Consider the following 23442-nt stretch of genomic DNA (forward strand, 5'->3'; position numbering starts at 1 on the left):
ACGTTAATTATACACGTTACATGTTTTTTATTTATTTTATTATTTTTTAGGTCTTACCGATTCGAAGGTAGTAAGTCATCACGCAACGTTACCTGAATTGGGTATGGATTCAGTTACGGGGGTGGAAATTAAACAAACATTAGAGAGGGAGTTTGAGATTTTCCTTTCACCGAAGGATCTGAAGACAATGACTTTACACAAGTAAAAAAATCTTAATTATTTTTTTTTCGTATAAAAAAATTACCATACAAAAAAACTGACTGTTGCTCTGACTGTTGATAAGATGCTTGCTTCTTTAACTTGTATGATTGCTTACGCTGACGCCATAGCAAAGATTATATATTTTGATTTATTTATAGTCTTTCCGATTTGAGTATGGGAGAAACGACGGAAATGATGTAAACAAAATTGTCGCGTGTGACATTTCTCTATGTGTCAGAGATTGGTTGAATTAATTCTCCTTCGATTGTGACCAGTCCATCTCGGTCTTAGTTCCCAGTTTCTCCAAATACGCTTGCTCTCTCCTCTTTCTATCATTTTCGATAAAACAATTCTACAACTGCATTAATCTTTGCCCAACTCCTCACTCAAACTCCTAACTCCAGGAGCAACTCCTTCTCTTCAGTCATAAGAGTATCTCAACTGATCGACTTGATCAAATATAAACTATACATCTGTTTTTTACTTACAGTATATCATCTATTTCTTCAACTTCTTTTACCTCCAACACAGTTGGAACTCCTTTCACAAAACACAAAACACACCTTTTTACAAAATTTACTTTTTGAAAACTCTGCTGATTAGCACCGTCGTATCAGAAAAACTCCGGGTGTTCAAACCACAATAAGTATTTCTTCTCCTGACAGGACTCACATCGACCCCTCAAACCTCTCTCTATATGTTCTAAACCAATCAAAATGCACAAATATCCCTCTCATTCCAGCCGTTTTCTACCGATCAAATTTGAATGTTGTCACAAAAACCCACTTCCACCAAAACTACATCAATCAAATATTGCTTAATAAAGGGTCTTAAAAATTTGTTCATTTTCTAAGAATAAAAAGATAGGTAAGTAAAAATATGTCTAAACAAATTCACTAATCCTGTGGGTTTATACATTTTCTTATCGTTCGTGGTACGATTTAGAATACAAAGGCATCTTAACATTTTATTCAATTTTTTTGTTTTGTTTTTCATTTATGCAGACAAAATTCTTGTCTGAATAAATGGTCGAAAAACTGCTATTGTTCTTTTCCCCGTGAATGTCCCCTTTGTCTTTACATAATTATGATTCACTAATTCTGAAACACACTTGATATCCCTCAAACCTAGTTTATATTAAACAAACTTAATATTACTCTGTATAGAGTGTTGCGATTTCAATAGTCAGTGATTTGATTTTTTTGTTTGAACATTTTCTTTTTATTTTTTCAAAAATTTCACATCCTAATATCGATGTTTATGATTACTCCCCATTTGTTATTAAAATAAACAAACTTCAATGAGGTTATAAATCCATAATTAATCAGGGTTTTTGCTTCTGGATTGTAGGATTAACTTATTTTAAATTATCATACACATCTCTTGAAAATCTGAACAACTGAAGATATTTTACAAAGAGTGTATTAGAGCTTAATATTTAGTTTCTGTTTCTGCTTACTTTAGTCAATTTTCTAGTTATTTTTCGTTTGCAAATGCGTTTTAACCTGAATATTTAGTTTCTGTTTCCGCTTAGTTTAGTCAATTTAAGTTTAGTCAAGTTGTTTTTAGTTATTTGTTCTTAGTTAATATTTAGTTTAAGTATTATTGTTAAACGAGACGTTTAAATTTTTACAAAGGCAGAATGGTACATACTGTAGCCGACAAAGTAGCAGCTGTGTTAATAATCGATAAATGTTGCAATAATTTCCATTCAGCAGAACGTCTTTTTAATGAGAAGTTCCCCGATCGCCCTACATCTAGGGCTTAATTGAGGACACTTCTTTCGAAGTTTAAACAAATAGGTACTGTTCAAGATGTCAAACGATCTGGTCGACCAACAATTAGTGATGACAAAATAATTGACATAATTTCAGAAATGGTAGTGAACTCTACTTCTTCTACAGCCCAAGTTGCAGCTATCTATGGAATCAGTCAAAATACAGTACACCGAGTGTTGGCTGAAAACAAATTTCATCCATACAAATTTAAAATTGGGCACCAACTTTCAGATAATGACCCCGACCGAAGACTAGAATTAATGTGAAAATATGTTCAATAAAATTAACCAACAGCCCAATTACATAAAAACAGTTTGTTTTAGTGACGAAAGTAGTTTTACTCTCAATGGAAATGTTAACACACACAATGTAAGATATTGGAGTGACACAAATCCTCACGTCTTTTGTGAAACACATACTCATTTTCCAAAAAAAATAAATGTTTGGGCAGATATTTTGGGAAACTACATAGTTGGGCCTGTTTTTCTCAATTCTTACTTGGCCGGTGAAGTGTATTTGGAGATGTTACAAAATGCAATTAAAATTCTGGGAGATAATCCAGATGAATTCGGCAACTTGGAAATAACGTTTCAACAAGACGGTGCTCCTGCACACCATTATAGTGCAGTAAGACATTACCTAGATGAGGAATATCGTGGTAGATGGATTGGACGACGAGGTACGATAGAATCGCCAGCTCGGTCACCGGACTTTACACCATTAGATTTTTTTCTGTAGGGATACTTGAAATCTAAAGTGTACGCTACAGCAGCCGACAATATTGACATTTTGAAACAACGAATTGTTGAATAATGCAGGGCAATTTCCACCGACACTTTTTAACGAGTACGGCAAGAGTTTAGAAATAGGATGAATTACTGTCAGGAAGTAGAAGGAGGAGATTTTGAACACTTACTATAAGAACTGGTTGTTAAATATATTTATTAATTAAATAAGAAGCTACAATTTTAGTATTTATTTAATTTATTCATCAAAATGAGCTTAAACTCAAACATAATTATTATGACTGAATAGGTATTTTTAATATCTTTCAAAAGAGGTATCACTTGCCATAAGATCCTATTTAAAATTATCTGTCACACTAGCGCTGTAACGTCATCTGTCACTATTACGTCACCTTTTATGACTAGTTGAGAAGCCTAAGTCTGTTTATTACCTCCTTCCAAATTTCACTATTATAACAATAACCGTTCAAAAGATACGAGGGGGATAACGGATGTTTGACTAGCACTGCGTAGAACTATGAAGATAGAAAATATAAACATATCCAATAAAATTAACAATAAATGTTGGTCTATTGCTTGTCAATAATAATCGATTCGAATCTATGAGACTTTCGATAATCATTTTGAATTTTGTTCATTTCGAACATTGTACAGTTTAGGAGTACAATGCTAGAAGTAGACAATAATTTCCGTAGAATGCTGGAATGGTCCAATTTTGGACCTTCTGCTGTTAATTTTTTTTAAGTCTGATTGCTATTTGTTTATTAAGTGATTATATTAGTTTCAATCATTTGATAACTGTGTATATATAGTGTCTTAAATGTTTAATGTTTAGTTGAATCTCAAAACAATAAAATTATTAAAAATTGCAATTACTTACTTTTCAGATTAAAAGAAATACAACAAACAAATACCGTAACGTCAGAAGCTGACAAATTTAGTGATTTTAATGCAATATTATTTAATAATTTGACCGAAGAAGACGAAACGTATATAAACGATATTGAACGTGTACTACCTACAATGTCGGAAGAAAATGGAAAGAACGACACAGTTCTTCTTTTCCCTGGTATTGATGGGTTTGCTAAAACCTTTAATACCTTGGCATCTCGACTAACAGCGCCAGCCATCTCCTATCAATATTGGGATTGTGTGGATTACGCAAATGTTCAAGTATTGGCCGAATCATTATTACCGGTAAGTTGACTATATCATCATCATCACTATTCTGGCTTTACAGCCCTGCATGGGTCCTAACCTCCTCCAGAATTTTTCTCCAGTCGTCCCTATCCATCGCTTTTCTCCGCGAAGCCCGTATTCCCATATTTCTCATGTCTTCATCGATGTTATCAAGGAACCTTGTTCTGGTCTTCCTTTTCTTCTCTGACCAATATCAAGGAGTGTTTTTCTAGCTGGGTCATTTTGTTCCATCCGTATTACATGCCCTATCTACCTCAGACGTCCTATCTTAATATGTTTTACGATATCAGGTTCCTGGTATATTCTATAAAGTTCGAAGTTGTATCGTCTTCTCCACGGTCCAGTTTCATTCACTGCTACACAGATTCGCCTTAGTACTTTTCTTTCGAAACATCCCAACATTTTTTCATTATTTTTTGTTAGAGTCCAGGTCTCTGAACCATATGTTAGGACTGGGCGTATTATTGTTTTGTAGAGTTTTATTTTTGTATTTCTCGATATAATTGTGGATTTAAGAAGGAAATTGAGCCCAAAATAGCATCTGTTGGCCGTGCAAATTCTGCGGTTTATCTCTGCGGTAGTATTATTTTCAGTGTTAAGGAGCGCTCCCAGGTATAAAAATTCGTTCACTGCTTCGATGACGTCGTTTTCTATAACGAGTGGTCGTAGGATTTGTGGTTGCGTGCTTATTTTTGTATACTTCGTTTTGTTGGTGTTTATTATTAAACCCATTTTTGTAGCTGATTCTTTTAATGCTACATACGCCTCTCTTACAGCGTTTTCCGTTCTCCCATCAATATTGATACCATCAGCATAGGTCAAGATTTGCACTGATTTATTACATATTAAACCAGTATTTGTGATTTGTGACATACTTATTACTTTTACCAGAGCCAGATGGAACAGTATACAGAAGAGAGGGTCTCCCTGGTGCAGCCCATTATTTGTTTTAAAAGGTTCAGACAGTTCCCCCTGAATTCGTACTCTACATTCAACTTTATCACGAGTTAGTTTTGTTAAATTTACCAACTGGTTTGGTATTCCAAGCTCATTCATTGATTTCAACATTTCTCTTCTATTCACAGAGATGTAGGCTGCTTTGTAGTCTATAAATATGTCATGAGTATCAATGACATATTCCAGTGTATTTTCCAAAATTTGGTTCAGGGTTGCAATCTGATGAATTGTAGATTTACCACCTCTGAAACCAGCCTGGTATTTTCCTACTATCTGTTCTGCATATGGTGCCATACGGCTACATAGTATCGTGGAAAATATTTTATACGCTGCATTTAGAAGCGTAATTCCTCTCTGGTTAGAGCATTCAAAGATATCTACTTTTTGTATATGGTGCAAAGTATTCTAGTATTCCAATCATTTGGGAGGGATTTTTGTATCCATATTGCTTTTATAAGCTGCTGTAATGCCATAATGGCAATATGACCTCCTTCTTTATATAGTTCAGCTGGGAGATTATCTATTCTGGGTGATTTGTTTCTTGCTAGATTTTTAACTGCATCTTTAACTTCAAGAATCGTTGGTGGTTCCTCTTCCCTCTCGTTTTATATACATCTTTCCTTGTTGTTAATAGGTCGCCATTCTGACTTCTGCATTGTCTTGCGTTTGCCTTGAATTATTTTCTGTTGATGTTAACTTTCTAGTAGAATGCTCTTAATTCTTTCTCTCTGATAACGTTTTTTATATATTTAAGTTCCGTATTTAGGTGGTTACGTTTCTTTCTTTTGTGTATCCTCTTTTCTTCTCTTCTTTTTGTCTGGTAATTCTTTACAGTTATTCTAGTTCGTCGGGTAAGCATCTATCTGTAGGCTTCATTTTTCTTTTGAAATTCTAGCCCTTAATATTAAGATCACTAGGCAATGATCTGAGTCTATGTTATATAGACTGTTAGATATAACTTCCGCAGTTTATTACGTCGGTTTCATGCCTTTAATCTATTAAGATGTGATCAATCTGACTCGTTGTTTTCCATCAGGAGAGGTCTAGGTTATCTTGTGTATGTCCTAGCATGGGTGCTAGGATAGGTGCTAGCAACTGTTATATTGAGTGCTGCTGCTAAGTTTATCAGTCGTAATCCATTATCGCTACTGATGTGTAGGCTATGCTTTCCTATCGTAGGGATGAAAACTCGCTCTCGTCCTATTTTTGCATTCATGTCCCTAGTAACCATTGTGGATTTGGTTTTATCTTCTCTCTTTCGCCCTATTATGTCAATGTCATCTGCGTATGCAAATAAAATATTTATTATCGGATACAATTTAATTTTAATGTACATAACATGTACGAAATATAAGTTTATTATGTGATGCATCATTAGACCAAGTCCAAAAAACTAATATTTCAGAATATCCGAAAAAAATCGAGGACACCACTTGTTTGATACCAAATTTTTTTCAATTGTACAGAGATATTTAAATTTATGGGGTAGTAATTTTATTCCGTTTATTAGAATACTAATTCAGCCTAGCTTCATTCATAGCTATCAGCAACTAAAACGTCGAGTTAGCACAGTCTTAGATGGTCAGATAGTAATAAGCAATACGCTTCCTTCTTCCTTAATGTTATGTAAGCGTAAATCGCATAATTCACAGCTTCTGCGAGAGCCAAAGATACGGCAAATGGCTACCATCTTCAAAAATAAACTTCGTAATGTCCGGAGCATCTGTAAAAAACTTCCGCAAATCGTCTTCCTTGAATACATACGCCTTCTTGGCCATTTCATTCTTGCTAATTGCCTTCATGAATGCATGCTCTTTCACAAATGATTTTAAATCGACCCCTTTGTTTATTCCCAACGTACTTTGCAATTTCGAATAGATAGCCTACATAGTCGACGGCTTGTACTGTTCCGACAATTTCTGAAGGTAAGCAAGCATAACTCGTTCATCTGTATCTGTTAACTTTTGCTGTTCCATCCATTTAATGAACTTGTGGTATCCTTTGTTATTAGCGTCTTTCAATGTTTTCGATATTAACTGCGATTCTGCTTTACTTTTTAAGCAATCAATGTTGGAACTCATTTTTATGCAATATACAACCAGTAATAACGCTTAATCTTATGTGACTTTTAAGATTGAGACTATGAGATTGCAAATTAATTTTTTTTTCCTTATTTCCATAACAATGAAAGGTATACTGATTTACATCACGAACCTTTAATCTAACCCTTTAAGACACTTCTATAATATAAATTGACTAACACATTGTTTTTTTTTTAGAAAGTAGAAGATCGCATAAACAAAAATAAAAAGTTTAAAATAATAGCTTATTCTTTTGGTTCCGCAATAGCCCTAGAGGTTGTACATTTACTAGAAAACAAAGGATATATAGGAGATGTAATAATAATAGATGGTGGCCCGACATTTACAAACAAGATAACACAACCTTTTAAGATGCTTTCAGACGGCGAATTTCAAACATCTCTTATGTGCTATTTACTAACAGCGTCTGTAACCAGCGATATTATTTTAAAACAACAGGTAAAAATGATTTAGTTAACCATCATCTCCGATATCAATATAATATATATATATATATATATATATATATATATATATATATATATATATATATATATATATATATATATATGCGTGGTTTCCGAGGTTTCCGCGGTTAGTACAATTAAACCTAGAGCTAAGATTAATACTATAACAGAAATTAATATTACTCAAGAGTATTCCGGGTTGAACCGCGTCGATTATCATCGCATTGAGCTTTCGACATCCTCTTCGATGTCTTCTTCAGGGCTTCCGGAGGTCTCAGTCTGCAGAACCCCCAGACACTACGACACTTATCACTAACCAATGCATTACTTGTGCTGAGAATAGAGGACGGGTAATATATACCGTCGATTATGGCGTGGTTTGGGTGGAGGTTGGCGTGGGGTTTAGCGTGGGAGGGTTGGCGCGAAGATTTCTGACACTAGGATTTTAATGGGTGGAGAGGACGGTATTTTCTTTATGAAAGGTCTCCAAGTCGAAAGTAACCGTATGTCGTCATCTCTGTTATTGAGACAATTTGGCCTTTTTTCAATTTCTAAGGCTTCTCGGACAATTCTTGGTTTATAGAAGCGGATGGTGGCTATGGTTCGGGAGTTTTCAAAATCAGGTTTGTGACCTGTATGAAGATGGTGTTGACCTAAAGTGGAAATTGAATCGGAATTGCGAACAGAAATAGAATGTTCATAAGTTCATAATAATATTATTTTTATTCCTCTTGTTGATTTTAGAATTTTGTCGATTTTTGTCAGTGACACCTTTGTTGTAAGGAAGAAAAACTTTCGTATGATGAGGATCTGAGTCTTTGGGTTGAGATTAAGTAGGAGATTGATATCTGTGGATGCTCCTATTGATGTGATTTTCGCGGTAACCGTTTTGGATGAGGGCTTGTTTTAAACTAGAGAGCTCAGCAGGTCTACTTGCATCATCGCAAAGGCGTACTAATCTGGAGACAAGCGAATTAATTTGTGAAGGGGGATAATGAGAGTTAGCATGCAAGTTACGTTTGGTGTGGGTGGATTTTTGATAAACAGAGTGATGAAAACCTTGGGAATGGTTTTTCTTTATGATAACGTCGAAAAACGATAAAGATGAATCAGTTTTCGCCTCCATCGTGAACTGGATACTAGGATGTATACCATTCAGATGGGTTTGAAAAGACACCAACGCATCCCTGCCATGGGGCCAAATGACGAATGTATCGTCAAATATTTCAATATTTCATCAACAGACCTGCGACTTAAATATTTTGTGTTTGTATCATTGATGTCATTTACTATGACGCGGATGGCGTACATCGGGATTCACACTGTACCAACCGTAGGTGTTTTCTTTAGCGTATCAAATTGGTTTTGCGTACTTACTATTTAGTATTTAATATTTCTAGTACATATAAAAGAAATCTCAATAATTACTCCCATCGCCTCACACGCGAGCAAACAGCAAATTCATCCTGTTAACTCTCTGCAATAGCTCTCTGGTAATAGTACTGGAAAAGTAATGGAAAGGTAATGGAAAGAGTTTATTCAGTTAGTGAGGAATACGGCTTGAGCCTCAACTTCAAGAAGACAAAGTGGATGCTGATAAGCAAAAAGCAACAACCTGCTCGACAATTACGGATAAGTAACATACTAATTGACCATGTAGAATCTTATGTGTACCTTGGCACCAACGTAAATGTAAAATGGGAACAGGCCACAGTAATTAATGCGAGAATAGAACGAGCTAGAGGAGCATTTAATAATATGAAAAAGCTCCTCATAAGCAAGGATTTGTCTCGTCCCCTAAAACTACGTCTAGTTAAATGCTACATTTTTCCGATCTTACTAAGATTGAATATCTAGGCCACATATTGAGACACGATAAGTACCGTCTACTGCAATTGATTGTCCAGGGGAAAATAGACAGTAAGCGAGGGCCAGGCAGGAGAAGACACTCGTGGCTCCAAAATCTGCGGAAGTGGTTCGGGCTCACATCGGTCGAACTATTCAGAAGCGCCGCAAACAAGATCAGCATTGCCATGTTGATAGCCAACGTTCGCAACGGACAGGGCACTTGAAGAAGAAGAATAGTCCTCTCTATAATTCTCTAATAGCCTATTTTTTTAAAGAGTGGCATTCTATTTGATATTTCTCAAATATCAATAAATAATAACAAAATAATTGTTAATTGTTTAGTTACGTTTTGGTAGAATTAAAGTGCTGTTTTTCTTGATATATCCACGCCATTTTAAAAAATAGTATGGTGATAGTCTGAATTTTTATTCTATAAATTTATTATATTTATCTTTTCTAGGAAAACATAATAAAATGCAGTACGTGGAATGAAAAACTTGATTTTTGTTTAGATATTTTGAAACAAAATAATTTTTCCGAAGAATCGATAGCCTTCAAAAGGTTCCTAGTAAACGGAATTTACAATAAAACACAAATGGCTATGAACTATGTGCAGTCGTTTACAAAAATTAAATCAAAAATAACTCTTATCGTGCCAGAAGAGACAATAATACCGGATATTGAAACTGACCGCGGAGTATCAACCATTGCTGTAAATGAAGTGGACATAATACAGGCCAAGGGAAACCACGTTTCTGTATTAGAAAGCGAAGAGATAGGAACAATTGTTAATTCAATTTTAAATAAAAATTAAATAATGTACATAAGAGTTAATTAAAAACGTTTAATTATAATTTTTGTTAAATGTGTTTCCTTTAATTTATTTAATTTATTAGTACACAATTTTTTTAGTACACATATTTACAACAAAGAAACATACTTTATAAGATAAGAGCCTAAGTAAGAACAATGATAGTGGTGGTATGGAACTGGGTTGCATAAAAAGACTAATTATCTTTGAAGTACTCGTGCAAGGTGCAGGAGACCGGCTGGAAACGGAATAGCGCATATAGCTATTGCTAGTTTTCTTTAATATTTATGTCGAAAAACTTGGATTATGAAAAAGAGCAGGCTTGTTTGTTAAAATTGATAGAGAAAGTTTTAAGTGTCGATGCAAATTATGATAATGACGATGAACAAAGTGAAGTTGACAACATTGAGGAAAGATCATATGATAGTGACAACGAGCAGGAGCTTAGTAAAAACCTAGAGAATTATTACCTTAAGCACCAGCATGACCCATATTCCGTAGGGAAATACAATCATAGAAAAACCGAACACAGTTGTGTGTTCGGTTGTTCTCTGATACAATACTGTAGACTCCCGTAAGTTCGGCCTCGGTTAGTTCGGTTTCCGGTCAGTCCGGCCGGCTCTCTGAGTTACACACATCAGTTACACACTTGGCGAGCGCCAGCCAGATGAGAGCAGGTAAAGCGCTCATCTTTACGGTAGGCCTACAGACAGTGATTCTTGTTTCACTTGCGATTTTTATTGTTTATATAGATAGTATACTTGTTGTGTGTGTGGTCAATAACTACTTCGCGTCATGCATTAAACTGCTTTAAAATGAGTGAAACTCGTAAACGTAAGTACAAGTCAATGAAACAGAGACTAACTCTGGAAAGATTGGACAAAGGAGAATCCGTGCAAAGTATTTGCAGAGATTTAAACGTGTACAAAAGTACAATTAACGACTGGCGACGCAATAGAAAAACTTTTAAGAAATTGTAGAAAAATTGTAGAAAGAGAAAGGCTTTTTTACACAGATTGAAATTGAAAAAGTTCTACAAAAGCATTGCACACTGAGAAAACCAAAACACGAATTGGCAGAAGATGCTCTGTGGTAGTGGTTCGTTCAAGAACTAAGACGAGAAACCCCGTTAAGTGGACCAATCCTAAAAGAGAAGGCTATGATTTTGCACTCAAAGCTTCTAACGTAATATTTTGCCTACCACATAGGGTATTATTATAAGGGGTTGAAAATTAGGGACAGAAATTATTGAGGTTAAAGATAGGGCAAGCATAATAAACGAAACTTATGCGAACGGGACTCAGGGTTTATTTGGAGTAGCTGGGTCGTGAATAAGTTTAATGGCAAGGGGGTTGGATTGGGGCTACTACAAAAATTAAACAAAGGGGTACTTACATAAGTCTCTTGGAACAAACAAAACAAAACACAAGAAAAACCTCTAGCAATTTAAAATAGACGCAGCTTCGAGGTGCCAAATTATAACGATTACAAAAACTAGTTGTAACTATTGAAATAAAAAAAAAAAAAAAATTTGTTTAATTTACTAATGTTTGTATAATAATTATTAGAAATGAAAAATATATATTTTTAAATAAAACTCAAAAAAGGGGTTAGAAAGTTAGTTAAGAGAAGTAAACAAAATGGTTTAGAAAAAAACATTTATTGTTGTCCCACCACAAACAGTTACAAAAATAGACAATACAAAAATACTTACGATATAAATAGTTACAGGGATTTATACCAAAACAATAAAAAAAACTTCTTCTTCTTCTCGTGCCACTCCTAGCGGAGATTGGAAATCATCATGGCCACTGCGACTTTGTTAGCAGCGCGCCTAAAAAGTTCAATCGAACTACACCCGAACCATTCACGTAGATTACGAAGCCACGATATTTTTCTTCTTCCCACACTTCTTTTGCCCTTAATTTTGCCCTGCATGATATTTCTTAAAAGTTCGTACTTTTCACCTCTCACAATGTGCCCCAAGTATTCCATCTTTCTAGTTTTTATCTCATTTAGAATTTCGCATCTTTTATCTAAAGTTTGGAGTACTTGCGTGTTAGTGACGCGGTCCATCCATGATATTCTGAGAATGCGCCTATAGCACCACATCTCGAAAGCTTCGATGTTTTTTGTGGTCAACTGTTTTAGTTTCCAAGCCTCTACTCCATACAACAGGGTAGAAAAGACATAACACCGCAGCATTCGTATTCGTAACTTTATATTGATATCACGATTGCAAAAGAGTTTGCGCATTCTATTAAAGACTGATCTAGCGATTTCTATTCTACATCTAATCTCTTTTGTTTGATCAGTATCGTCTGTGATCCAAGCACCTAGATATTTATAACAGGACACACGCTCAATCGTTGTATTGTCTATTACAAGATTAGCTCTGATGTTCTTTGATTTCGTGATTACCATAAATTTAGTTTTTTTCAAATTAATTTTCAAGCCGTAACTGTTACAGTATATATTGAGACTTTGAACGAGATGTTGTAGTTCTACTAGCGTTCCCGTTAGGAGAACCGTATCGTCAGCATATCTTATATTGTTGATCGTCTCACCATTTATTATCAGACCAAGATCTTCTTCCTCGAGTGCTTGTTCACAAATAGCTTCACTATACAGATTAAATAAAAGTGGCGACAAGATGCATTCCTGCCGGACTCCTCGACGGATTTGAATTTCTTCTGTTAGCCTACCCTCAACCTTCACATTTGCTGTTTGATTCCAATATAGGTTGCATATAATTCGAATATTTCGACTGTCTATATTTTTCTTTATTAGAATTTGTCTTAGTGGTTCATGTTGTACTTTGTCAAAGGCCTTTTCGAAATCAATAAAGCAGGTGTAAATTTCTTGGTTCATTTCTAAGCATCTCTGTGAGAGAACGTTCATTGCAAACAGAGCCTCCCTTGTACCCAGCCCTTTTCTGAATCCCATCTGAGTGTTACTGATGTCTACGTCTAATTTCCTATAGATCCTATAATGGATTATTTTCAGGAACAATTTTAGAGCATGACTCATCAAAGCTATCGTACGATATTCGCTGCATTCCCTTGTATTTGCCTTTTTTGGCAGTAGTATAAAGGTCGAACGGAGCCATTCCCTAGGTATTATTCCAGTTCTATATATTGTGTTAAATAGATCTAGGAGTATTTTAATAGATTCATCGTCCATAAGTTTGAGCAGTTCTACGGGAATTTCATCAGGACCGGGAACCTTACCACTTTTCGCTTGTTTGATTGCATAATCTATTTCTTCTCTGATTATATCAGGCCCTGTATCATCTGTATATTCGTTTGAGATTTCTTGTCTATCTTTGTCATCAAAAAGTTGTGATATGTATTCTGTCCATCGATTCATTTTTTGTTGTAAATCTGTTATGAGTAAACCATCTGTATCTTTGATCTGTCCTGTCTGTGTTGTTCTTCTCCTTCCTGTCATTTCTTTAATCTTTTTGTGTACATTAAAAAAGTCATATTTTCGCTCCAGTTGTTCCAACTCCTGGCATTGCTCACTTAGCCATCTTTCTCTAGCTTCTCTTATTTTCTTTTTTATCAGTTTATCTGTTTCTTTGTATCTTATCGGATTATTTGTTTTGTGTACCCTTCTTTCACACATCAACTGTAGTATTTCCTCATTCATCCATTCTTTATGTTTCCTTTCTTTCGGTGTTAAATTTTCTCTCCCTGCCAGCATTACGGCATGTTTAATATTCTCCCATTTTTGGTCTATGTTATCAGTATTTCTATTCAGTTTCTCTATATTTTGTAAATTTTCTTTGATGTTCACTATTGTTTTCTCTTTTATATGTTGTTCACTCAGTCTTCTCACGTCAATTTGTTTCTGTATGTGTTTTTGAATGATCTTTAGTTTTATTCTTAATGTGACTACTAGAGGATTTTGATCCGAGCCTATATCTGCTCCTGGGTAGGTTTTAGCTGAGAGTATAGAGTTGCGGAATCTTTGTCTAACAAGGACAAAGTCAATTTGATTTCTGACTACTCTACCTTTGGTGTCACTCGGAGATTTCCATGTGTACAGTCGTCTGTTAGGTAACTTGAAAAAAAACTTACATATGTCCAATTCGTTTAAAAACTCTGTTTACAAGTGAGAGATGCTACAAAACTTACAATAAATTGTTACTGCATGGAGGTTAACCTTTAAGAAACCAAAACAAAGCAAACTAATGTCAAATAGGATTAGATAGTACAATATTAATCATTTTTATTAAAAAAATGTCTATCTTTACTTTAAAATTAAAACACAAAAAAGTTACCTTGATTTTCACTAAATTACACTTGAGTTGTAAACTGGACTTCTCAAAAACTCAACAATGGCTGGAAATCTCTGACACGCGAACAAAAGGAAAGTTGGGGTACTAGAACACAAACCTTGGAAAACTCGTCTTCTTAAAAGACTGGAACAGGTACAACTGAATACAATGGCAACCTGTGGTTATCTTCAAAATTTCACTCAGACTGCAACTACATATTGAACTGCTACTATTCTGCCACAAAACACTAGATCTCCATAACAAGGAAACAATAAAAAAACATTTACGAATCTGAAGAAAATTCGGACTAAACGCTGAAGCCTACCGCATTTGACCACGCCTCAGCGAGAGTGATCAATTATCTTTTAAATTCATTCGCTTAACTTGGTATAAACAAAACACTAAACGGGAATATTTATTTAAAACGCAATATCGAGTGGTTAAACGATCAAAGAATGTCGAGAAAATACACATCTGTGAAATAATAAACAAACTCTAAAATGGTTTATTTTCGACCTGTGACGCTAAGATGAATTGAAAGAATTCTAGGAAGGAAGGAGGAATTTTAAAAATGCTACAAGCTTCAACCAGACGGGGCATTCTCAGTTAGTGAGGTATGGCTCTCCTGATGGCAAAAGAGACACGGGGTCCATTTGGAAGCAGCAGGGACGCCTGCTGCTTCCAAAATAAATGAAAACAAGAAATTGTTACAATTAGAACAATATGGAGTTTGGAATACCTCAACCATTGTCATTTGAAAGTAACGTGGTTGAAAACTTTCGGCGATTTAAACAGTTATTTGAAATTTATCTCTTGGCTAGTGACAAGGCCGAAAAGAAAGACAATAAAAATTATTTCGAGATGTACTATTTTTGCAATCAGTATTGTTATTAGTTTTTATTTTAGAATGTTTTTATTCTTAGTTAATTGTTGTAAGTTCTATGTTTTATTGGAATAAAAAGATATCATTAGACTGAATAGCTCATGAATGTAAAGTCCTGGCAGGACTATGACATGGGACATTATGATGCTACTGTATTACTAAAAGTAATAATAATAAAGGTGTACAACAGTCCGTATTGAACATTATTACAGTCTACTATCATTATTTTTGTTTTTTCAGTCTAGTCCAATCTCAGAAGAAACGTTAAAATACATAAATGTCGCAAACTTAGACAAACTGGTAAACTTATGTCGGGTTTAAGACAATATACACAACATTGTCCTAAATATTGTTTAAGACATTATACAGAAATAATGGCTTGTTCTCCACATTTCACTAACCCTAATATAACCGCTAAGGATTGCAGAGAACGTTCATGCAATATCATTAAAAACTTATATTTTCAAATTGTTGTTGAATATCATACATAATCGCATAAATAAAAAACTGTAAGACCGAATAGGAATAATTTTAGGAGCCAGAGAGGCGTTGTTGGTTTTAACGTGATAGCTCAAAGGTGCATGGATATGAATGTGGACGTGCCTTTTTGTTACATCGATCTTCAGAAAGCATTCTACACGTTAAAAACGAAAAATTGGCCCAAATTCTAAAGACAAATAACTTGGATAAAACGAACTTTAGAATAATAACAAATTCTTACTGAAATCACAAACACTAATTACTGTAATACATAACAAACCCAATTCAGAAATTGAAATCAGGAGAAATTGGGGTAAGGATATATTATTATATTCCCATTACTATTTAATATATTAAGTGAATTCATTTTTAAAGAAGCGCTGTTATCTGAAAGTGATGAAATAATAATTAACGGAACAGCTATCAGCAACGTAAGATATGTAGATGACACCGTAATTATGCTCTGCTGAACTATATGAACAAAAATGAATATCAAAAACACTAAGTATATGAGAATAACAACGAAAACAAATATATAAACAGAGATTTAGGGGATGTGTTTATAGGAAAGAGTCAAAAATATAAATACCAAGGTTTCAGGAAAGATCTTAGATTAGAAATGAGGGTAAGAGCTTTGAGATGTTACAAGTTTTAGATACTACAATATGGTCTTAATAGCTGAATACTTAAGGAATAATACATAGATAAGGGACAGTTATTTGAAATGTGATATTGTAACCTCGGAAACCTTTTTTGGATGGTGCTAGAAAGGCCACCAATGGAGACACTGCGGACGGCAGCCAGATGGTTGGTGGAGAGCGAGTCGTGGGTTCGAAACTAGCTTTTCTAACCGGGAATGGGTCCAACGGACGAAATAAGTAAAGATATGACAGGATAAGACGTATTAGAAAAGATACCGAAATAAACAAAAAGATAGATGGGTAAAATTACCAAAGATAAGATAAGATAGGAACAGAAACTTAGAAAAGAAAAGAGATAAGGAAAGATATTTTGGTTCTGAGACCAAATCCAAAGAAAGATACCAACAGTTAATTATTAAATAAATTTGGTCAACACACTATATAAACAAATAATAAATATGTTTGGTGGTACACCTACTTACCTACGAAACTTAATCAGCCTGATCTTTCTTCTGGTCGAAAGTATAATAATAATTTAATATAATAAGCAAATATTCAGAGTTATTATGTTATCAGGAAGCTTGTTAGGAGTCGACAAATAAAATTCATACATAAAACAAAAACAATATATTAACACAATGATATAGGCGGCTGAATGTACACTCAAGTAATAAAAATACACCATCAATTATTAAATGGTGGTATACATATAAAAAATTAACAGTATTATGATTGATAAATACCTTTACAAATACAATATAATGGAATCATACACAAATTAAATTATCAGCGAAGAGAGTCTGATGCTAGATAAAAATTTCAACTAAAGTTTATTAAAGAAAGTCTCTCTCTGCTCTTTAATGAGCATATCTCGAGATACCGGGTACAGTAAATAAAAAAATGAATAAGAAAGAACACAAAGTTAGTTAAAGTTACATTCAAAGAATACGACAAGATTACAGAAATAAAAATTTAACCAACCCGCACTGGTTAAGTTAATTATCTGTTCGCACTGTTGTTTAATGATTATCGGAGAATTAAATGTTCGTAATTATTATTTATTAGAATTTCTTAGTAGCTGATGAAAAGTTTGTAAGAAAATATTGAATGTTCTTTAAATTGAATGCAAAAAATCAATAGTTACTTTTAACTACAGGTGAAGACATGGATGAACGTAGATTTGCCCAGATAATTGAAGATAATATGATACCATAACCATACCATATTATTCGCCCAGATAATTGAAGATACTATGATTACTTAGAGTAAATCTTGATGACTGCTACACTGCACTGAAGCTATATAATATACTTGTATCAAGCACTGAAGTTATTTAAATTAAAAGGTACTTTATACCAATATTTAATCTAATATGATATTAGATTAAAAGAACTCAAATATAGAAGTGTATACACACTTAGAAAGAAAATGCACAGAGAACAGCAACGGTAAGATATGTAGAACGTCCTTACGCAAAGACTGTCCCGCCAGAAGTAATGTTCCTCTCAAAATTTCACAAACTCTCCCCAAAAATAAGGTGTGATATCCCCCACTTAAAAATGACAGGCCAGTCTGGATGGATTTATAAGAGGGTGGATCCTTTCGGATTAAGTTCTCTCAGAAAATTACTATAACGTGCCTTCGACGATATTTACCAAATTTATCAAAAAGAAATCGCCTGAAACCGGAAATAGTTAACCGAGGATTAACGAGGATAATAAGTCGGGCCTTCCGTCTTTTCGACATAGTCCGTAAATTCCAATAAAATTTCCTAATGGTCAACACGACCAACCACGTATATATTATTTGCAAATACGGCCATCGGCGTCTCAGCAACAGTGGTAAAAGGATTAAAAATTATTTAATATTTTAATTATAAAAAAAATGTTACAATATTACAGAAAATACAAATAATACAAAATAATACATACAATAAGAATAAGAAAGTAACAATATCTGGGATATGTAACCGATATGAAATGCTAAGATTGATAATACAGGGAAAGATAAGAGAAGTACCGGACGAAGGAGAGTGTCCAGCTTGAAACATTAAAGAAACTGGTTTAAATGTAGTTAAATATAATTTTCCCGGACAGCGATAGATAGAGTAAATATAGTGATCATGATATCCCACCTCCGATTGGGAAACGATACTTAAAGAAGAAGAACAATTTTGCTGTTTGTTTATTAATAGTCAGTGAGTTCTTTAATTTGGTCCACTCTTTGTATAATCCATTATATAACCGTCCATGTGTAATCGATTCATTGTATAATAATCGTCCACATTTTTAGTTTCTCAGTTTCTTTTTTGTTTTAGTTATGGTGACTATGTTCATCTTACGATTTTCTAGTTTTCTATTTCGTCATTTATTTCGTTCTATAACGGATGCAGCTATAGCAGAAAGTAAGATTATATGGGCAATACTAGCGGCAAAAAATGAAATAAGATTTAGCCCCTATAAAGTGAGTGCTGAAATACTAATATTTTTGGGAGAAAATGGAATTAAAGCATTGTGGTCGTTTTAGAATGTATGACAAAATACTAAAAAAAATCGTGCAAAGAATTTTTTTAATGCATATTTACAATCTACTCATAAACAGTACATTGAATAATTAGTAAATGTGATGACAATATTGACTTGATTTGGGTACCGTCCTCTTCAGTCTTCGTTCCTCCATTGGTGGCTGATATAATTCACTGATAATTTGGCTGTGGTGGGTTGAATTAAAAATTTGGATTTGTTGGCTTGAAGTGATATAACATCTTTTACGGTTGGTACTCCTAGGTCATTGTGGATGGTGGCATTACTTATATACCAAGGCGCGTTAGCTATCGTACCCAGTGTTACTGATTGGAAGGTCTGCAAAATTTTTGTGTTTAAAGGCTTGCTTCAGCCCCAAAGTTCTACGCCATAAGTCCATATTGGTTTTAGTATGACTTTGTAAAGCAATATTTTCTTCTGCTATGACAGTTGTGACTTTCTGCAAAGTAACCAATTCATTTGTTTTAATTTTATATTGCGGTGAGTTTTTTTGGCGTTAACGTGTTGCTTGCAGGTGAGCTTTCGGTCCAAATGCAACCCAAGATATTTCACAACGTCTCTAGCAGGAATCGGGGCATTGTTTAGACTAACTTGTGGACAAGTACATCTTCTTGTTGTAAATGTGTTTGGGCTGATTTTTCGTTCTTCTTCTTCTTCTTCGCGTGCCATATTAGAATTATCCGACGTTGGCGATCACCATTGCGAAGGCTTCTCGATCTTCTGCAATATGGAATAATTGTCCTGCATTTGATATCCAAGTCCATTCACGAATATTTTTTAACCAAGAAACTTGTTTTCTTCGTACACCTCTACGGCCATCTATTTTGCCTTTAAGGATCAGTTGTAATATTTTATATCGACTTACCCTTACTATATATCCCAGATAAGACATTTTTCGATGTTTAACAGTCTTTAGCAGTTCTCTATCTTTGTTAACGCTCCTTAGTACTTCTTCATTAGTTTTCCTTGCTGTCCAAGGTATCTTCAGCATTCGTTTATGAACCATCATTTCCAATGCTTCAATTTTGTTTATGATCGATACTTTTAGCTTCCACACTTTTGCACTATACAAAAGTACGGACCAAACATATCACTTAACCATTGACCATTAACCATTAACTTTGTCTTAGTTCTAAACTGAGATGATTATTGAATAATTTCATTTTCGTAAAAGTAGTTTTAGTTATTGCTATTCTACGTTTAATTTCTATGTCTGGATCTAGTTGATCCGTTACCACAGTTCTCAAATATGTCATTTTGTGGACTTTCTCAACTTGGACTTTGGTTTAATTGAAGCTTTACATCGGGATGTGGGTCACGACTAAACACTAAAAATTTGGTTTTATTTGAGTTCATTTTAATGCCCATTTCCTCTCCTACCTCGTGAATACGATCAAGCAAAATTTGGAGACCTTAAATATTATCTAACAGAATTACTGTATAGTCTGCATATCTAATCACATTAAGTAGTTCCCCGTTGATTTTTATTCCATATGGTTGTCTCTCAAGTGCCTTTTTAAATAACTGGTCCGAATAAACATTGAACAATGTTGGCGAAAAAATGCAACCTTGTCTGACTTCTCATTTTATGGAGATTTCATCGGTGTAGTTATCTCCAATTTTTACGATAGCAGTTTGATTCCAGTACAAATTTGTAATGGCAATTTTTTTTTAAATATCCTTGTCATCTATTCCGATATTTTTCAGTATTTGCATTAATTTTACATGCTGTACTTTATCGAATGCCTTTTCGAAGTGCACGAAACATGCAAATACATCTTTTCTTTGGTCACGGCATTTTTGTAATAGGATGTTAAGCGCAAAAAGTGCCTCCCTGGTTCCCATAGCATTTCTAAAACCAAATTGGGTATCTTCGAGATCTTCTTCGCATTTGCGTCTAATTCTTTTGTGAAGTATTCTTAGGAAAATTTTAAGAGTGTGGCTCATTAGGCTAATTAATCGATATTCTGACCATTTTCTCGCATTGTGTTTTTTAGGTATTGCCAGAAAGATGGATTTGAGCCAATCTGTGGGAATCACTCCGGTGTTATATATTGAATTAAAAAGTCTTACTACTACTTTTATTTTTCGTTATTGACTTTAATTTTCCATTTTGTATATACAGGAAGGGACATAGGATACTTCCCTGAAGAACTTCGGATTGTATTCAGTGATAGGTTGAGAAATAATTATTGAATTTTACTTGGAACGAACGTTCGTTAATTTAGGACTTTAAGCCTGCTGAATATCGAGAAATACTGAGGTACACCTAGTCTTTTCTTATAAACCTTTCTTGATTTTATTTACTATTATATATCTATGACACTATTAGATTGTTGAATATTTTTGACGGAAATCAAACTGATGTTCTGGTAATATGTTCTCGAGTGGTACAATTTCGCTTATTCTATTTAGCTGGAGTCTTTCAAATATCTTGGACATCAGTGGTAACAAGTTTATCGGAAGATAGTAACAAGGTTTTGTACCTGGCTTTCCAGTCATTCAAATATCAGCATATTTCCATGAGAACTGCTTTCCTGGGTAGATATTTTAGGATTTTCCCATAGATTAAATCATATCCTGGGACTTTGTGAGAGTTAGTACTCAGTATTGTTCTGCAAACCTCGAATTGGGAGAATACTTTTATTGGAGGTGATAGTGGGCAGTGTGCATCTAGATATTCGCTAACTACATCATTATTTATGTTTTGACCCAAATTTGGAGTAAATTTATTTTGTAAATATTCTGTAAATACATTAGCTTTTTCATTGTCAGTCTGCGCTCAACTTTTATCAGGTTTTCTTATTGGAGGAATGGTGTTAGTCTATTTAGCTGTGTCTTATCGAGTGGATTTCGGGACATTGTGCAAAGAAATGCAGTGGTTTATTAGATCGGACAATAACTCTGATGAGTCACGTTTTGAAGATCTTCCTGTGAGTAATACGTAGCAGGATATACACTATATTAGAAGAGAGAATCAGCAATACTCAATACGGATTTAGGAGTGGTTTTGGTACGAGGGAAGCCTTCTTCAGTATCCAAATATTGAAACATATATGCAGAAATATTGTATAATATACATATGTCTAAACGATATTTTTAGAACACTTTTTACAGAGTTCGACATAGCAAAATACCAGAAATATTGAAAACAGCTGAATTGGATAAAGATTTACAAATAACTAAAAATCTATACTGGCATCAAGTAGTAAGAATAAAAGTTGTACAAGAACTGTCGGATTAAATAAATATAAAAAGAGGAGTGAGACAAGGCTGTATACTCTCGCCTTTACTCTTTGTAGTCAGAGAAAATATTTTTGGTAGCTTTAATGAAGAAAACAGAATGTAATATTGTAAATGGTTTAACCATTAACAATATTAGATATGCCGACGAAACATTAGCGCTAAATAATTGCAAAGAATTCATTCAAAATCTAATGAACAGAATAAACTAGATCTGTGGTCAATATCGATTATAACTGAATGGTAAGAAAACTAAATATATTATAGACAGCAAACAAAATTATATACAGAATGATTTATTAAGGTATAAAGTCGAAAATGCCGTACTGGACAGAGTAGAGAAACTCGTGTATCTCTGCAGTAATATTAAAGAGAGCTGGGATACAATCTTAGAAATTTAAAGCCGAATAAAGCAAGTCCGAGCTACATTTGTGAAAATGAGGAACGTACTTTGACGCCATGATCTTAGAATTAATCTTCGCGTTGGAATGACATATTGCTATATTTTCTGGTGCTACTGTATGGAGTGGAAGCGTGAACTCTAAGTTAGGTCATACTTAAACGTTTGGAAGCCCTTGAGATGTGGTAATATAGACGACTACTGCAAATAAGCTGGGTCAACAAAATTAAAAATGAAGAGGTCTTTGGACGGCTGAACCAAACACCACAACTGATCAATATAATAAAGAGACGCAAGCTGGAATTCTTCGATGACATTATAAGACACCCTGAAATATAAATATTTGCATATGATCATTCAGATGGAACCAGAAAAAAAAAGTTTATTTCTTGTTCTCTGACCGTAATCCTCTACAATTCCTTGACTTGTTTGTTTCTTTCTGTATTACTTAAAATCGTGTACCTTAATCAGGTATTATGATTGACTTATCAATGAAATGATTATATTTTTAAATTTAAATTATGGGAAAGAGAAATGTAAAATGACAACCCTGTTTATTTGGGCGGAAATTAAAAAGAATGTAACAATGAGATATGTAAATCAAAGGTTCATATTTGTTAGAGGTTAATATCTGAGTAAGTGACTGAACTTTGGCAGTATATATACCGTAATTTATACATTTTCAAAAAGTTTAATATTCAGTTTTTGTTGTGTGTTATTAGTGTCGTGGTTTAACTCCAAATATTGTGCTTTTTAAGGTGAAACGTTAATCGAAAAACTTAACAGCTCTCCAACAGTTCATAAAGCAGGTACCAGTAATTTTCTTTTTAAAATATTAAGATTACACTACTTTATATTTTTATTCTCTTTATGTTCCATAT

At 34.1% G+C, this 23442-nt stretch overlaps 2 protein-coding genes across 5 annotated transcripts in view; both read left to right on the forward strand.

The window, feature by feature from the left end:
* The window catches only part of LOC140437742 (fatty acid synthase-like), an 85603-nt gene extending 75456 nt beyond the window's left edge, over positions 1-10147 (forward strand). For all 3 annotated transcript variants that reach the window (XM_072527436.1, XM_072527437.1, XM_072527438.1), the window contains exons 26-29: positions 51-201; positions 3613-3922; positions 7162-7422; positions 9739-10147. In XM_072527436.1, coding sequence (XP_072383537.1) covers positions 51-201; positions 3613-3922; positions 7162-7422; positions 9739-10092 — 1076 coding nt within the window. In that variant the 3' untranslated portion in view covers positions 10093-10147. The remainder of the gene's footprint in view (positions 1-50; positions 202-3612; positions 3923-7161; positions 7423-9738) is intronic.
* Positions 10148-23216: 13069 nt separating this feature from the next.
* Positions 23217-23442, forward strand: part of LOC140437744 (fatty acid synthase-like) — a 104221-nt gene continuing 103995 nt past the window's right edge. The window contains exon 1 of one of the 2 annotated variants that reach the window (XM_072527439.1): positions 23217-23370. The gene's annotated coding sequence lies outside the window, so the exon portion shown is untranslated. The remainder of the gene's footprint in view (positions 23371-23442) is intronic. The other variant, XM_072527440.1, reaches the window with a different exon arrangement.

Source organism: Diabrotica undecimpunctata, chromosome 3, assembly GCF_040954645.1.
Source record: "Diabrotica undecimpunctata isolate CICGRU chromosome 3, icDiaUnde3, whole genome shotgun sequence".
Lineage (NCBI taxonomy): Eukaryota > Metazoa > Arthropoda > Insecta > Coleoptera > Chrysomelidae > Diabrotica > Diabrotica undecimpunctata.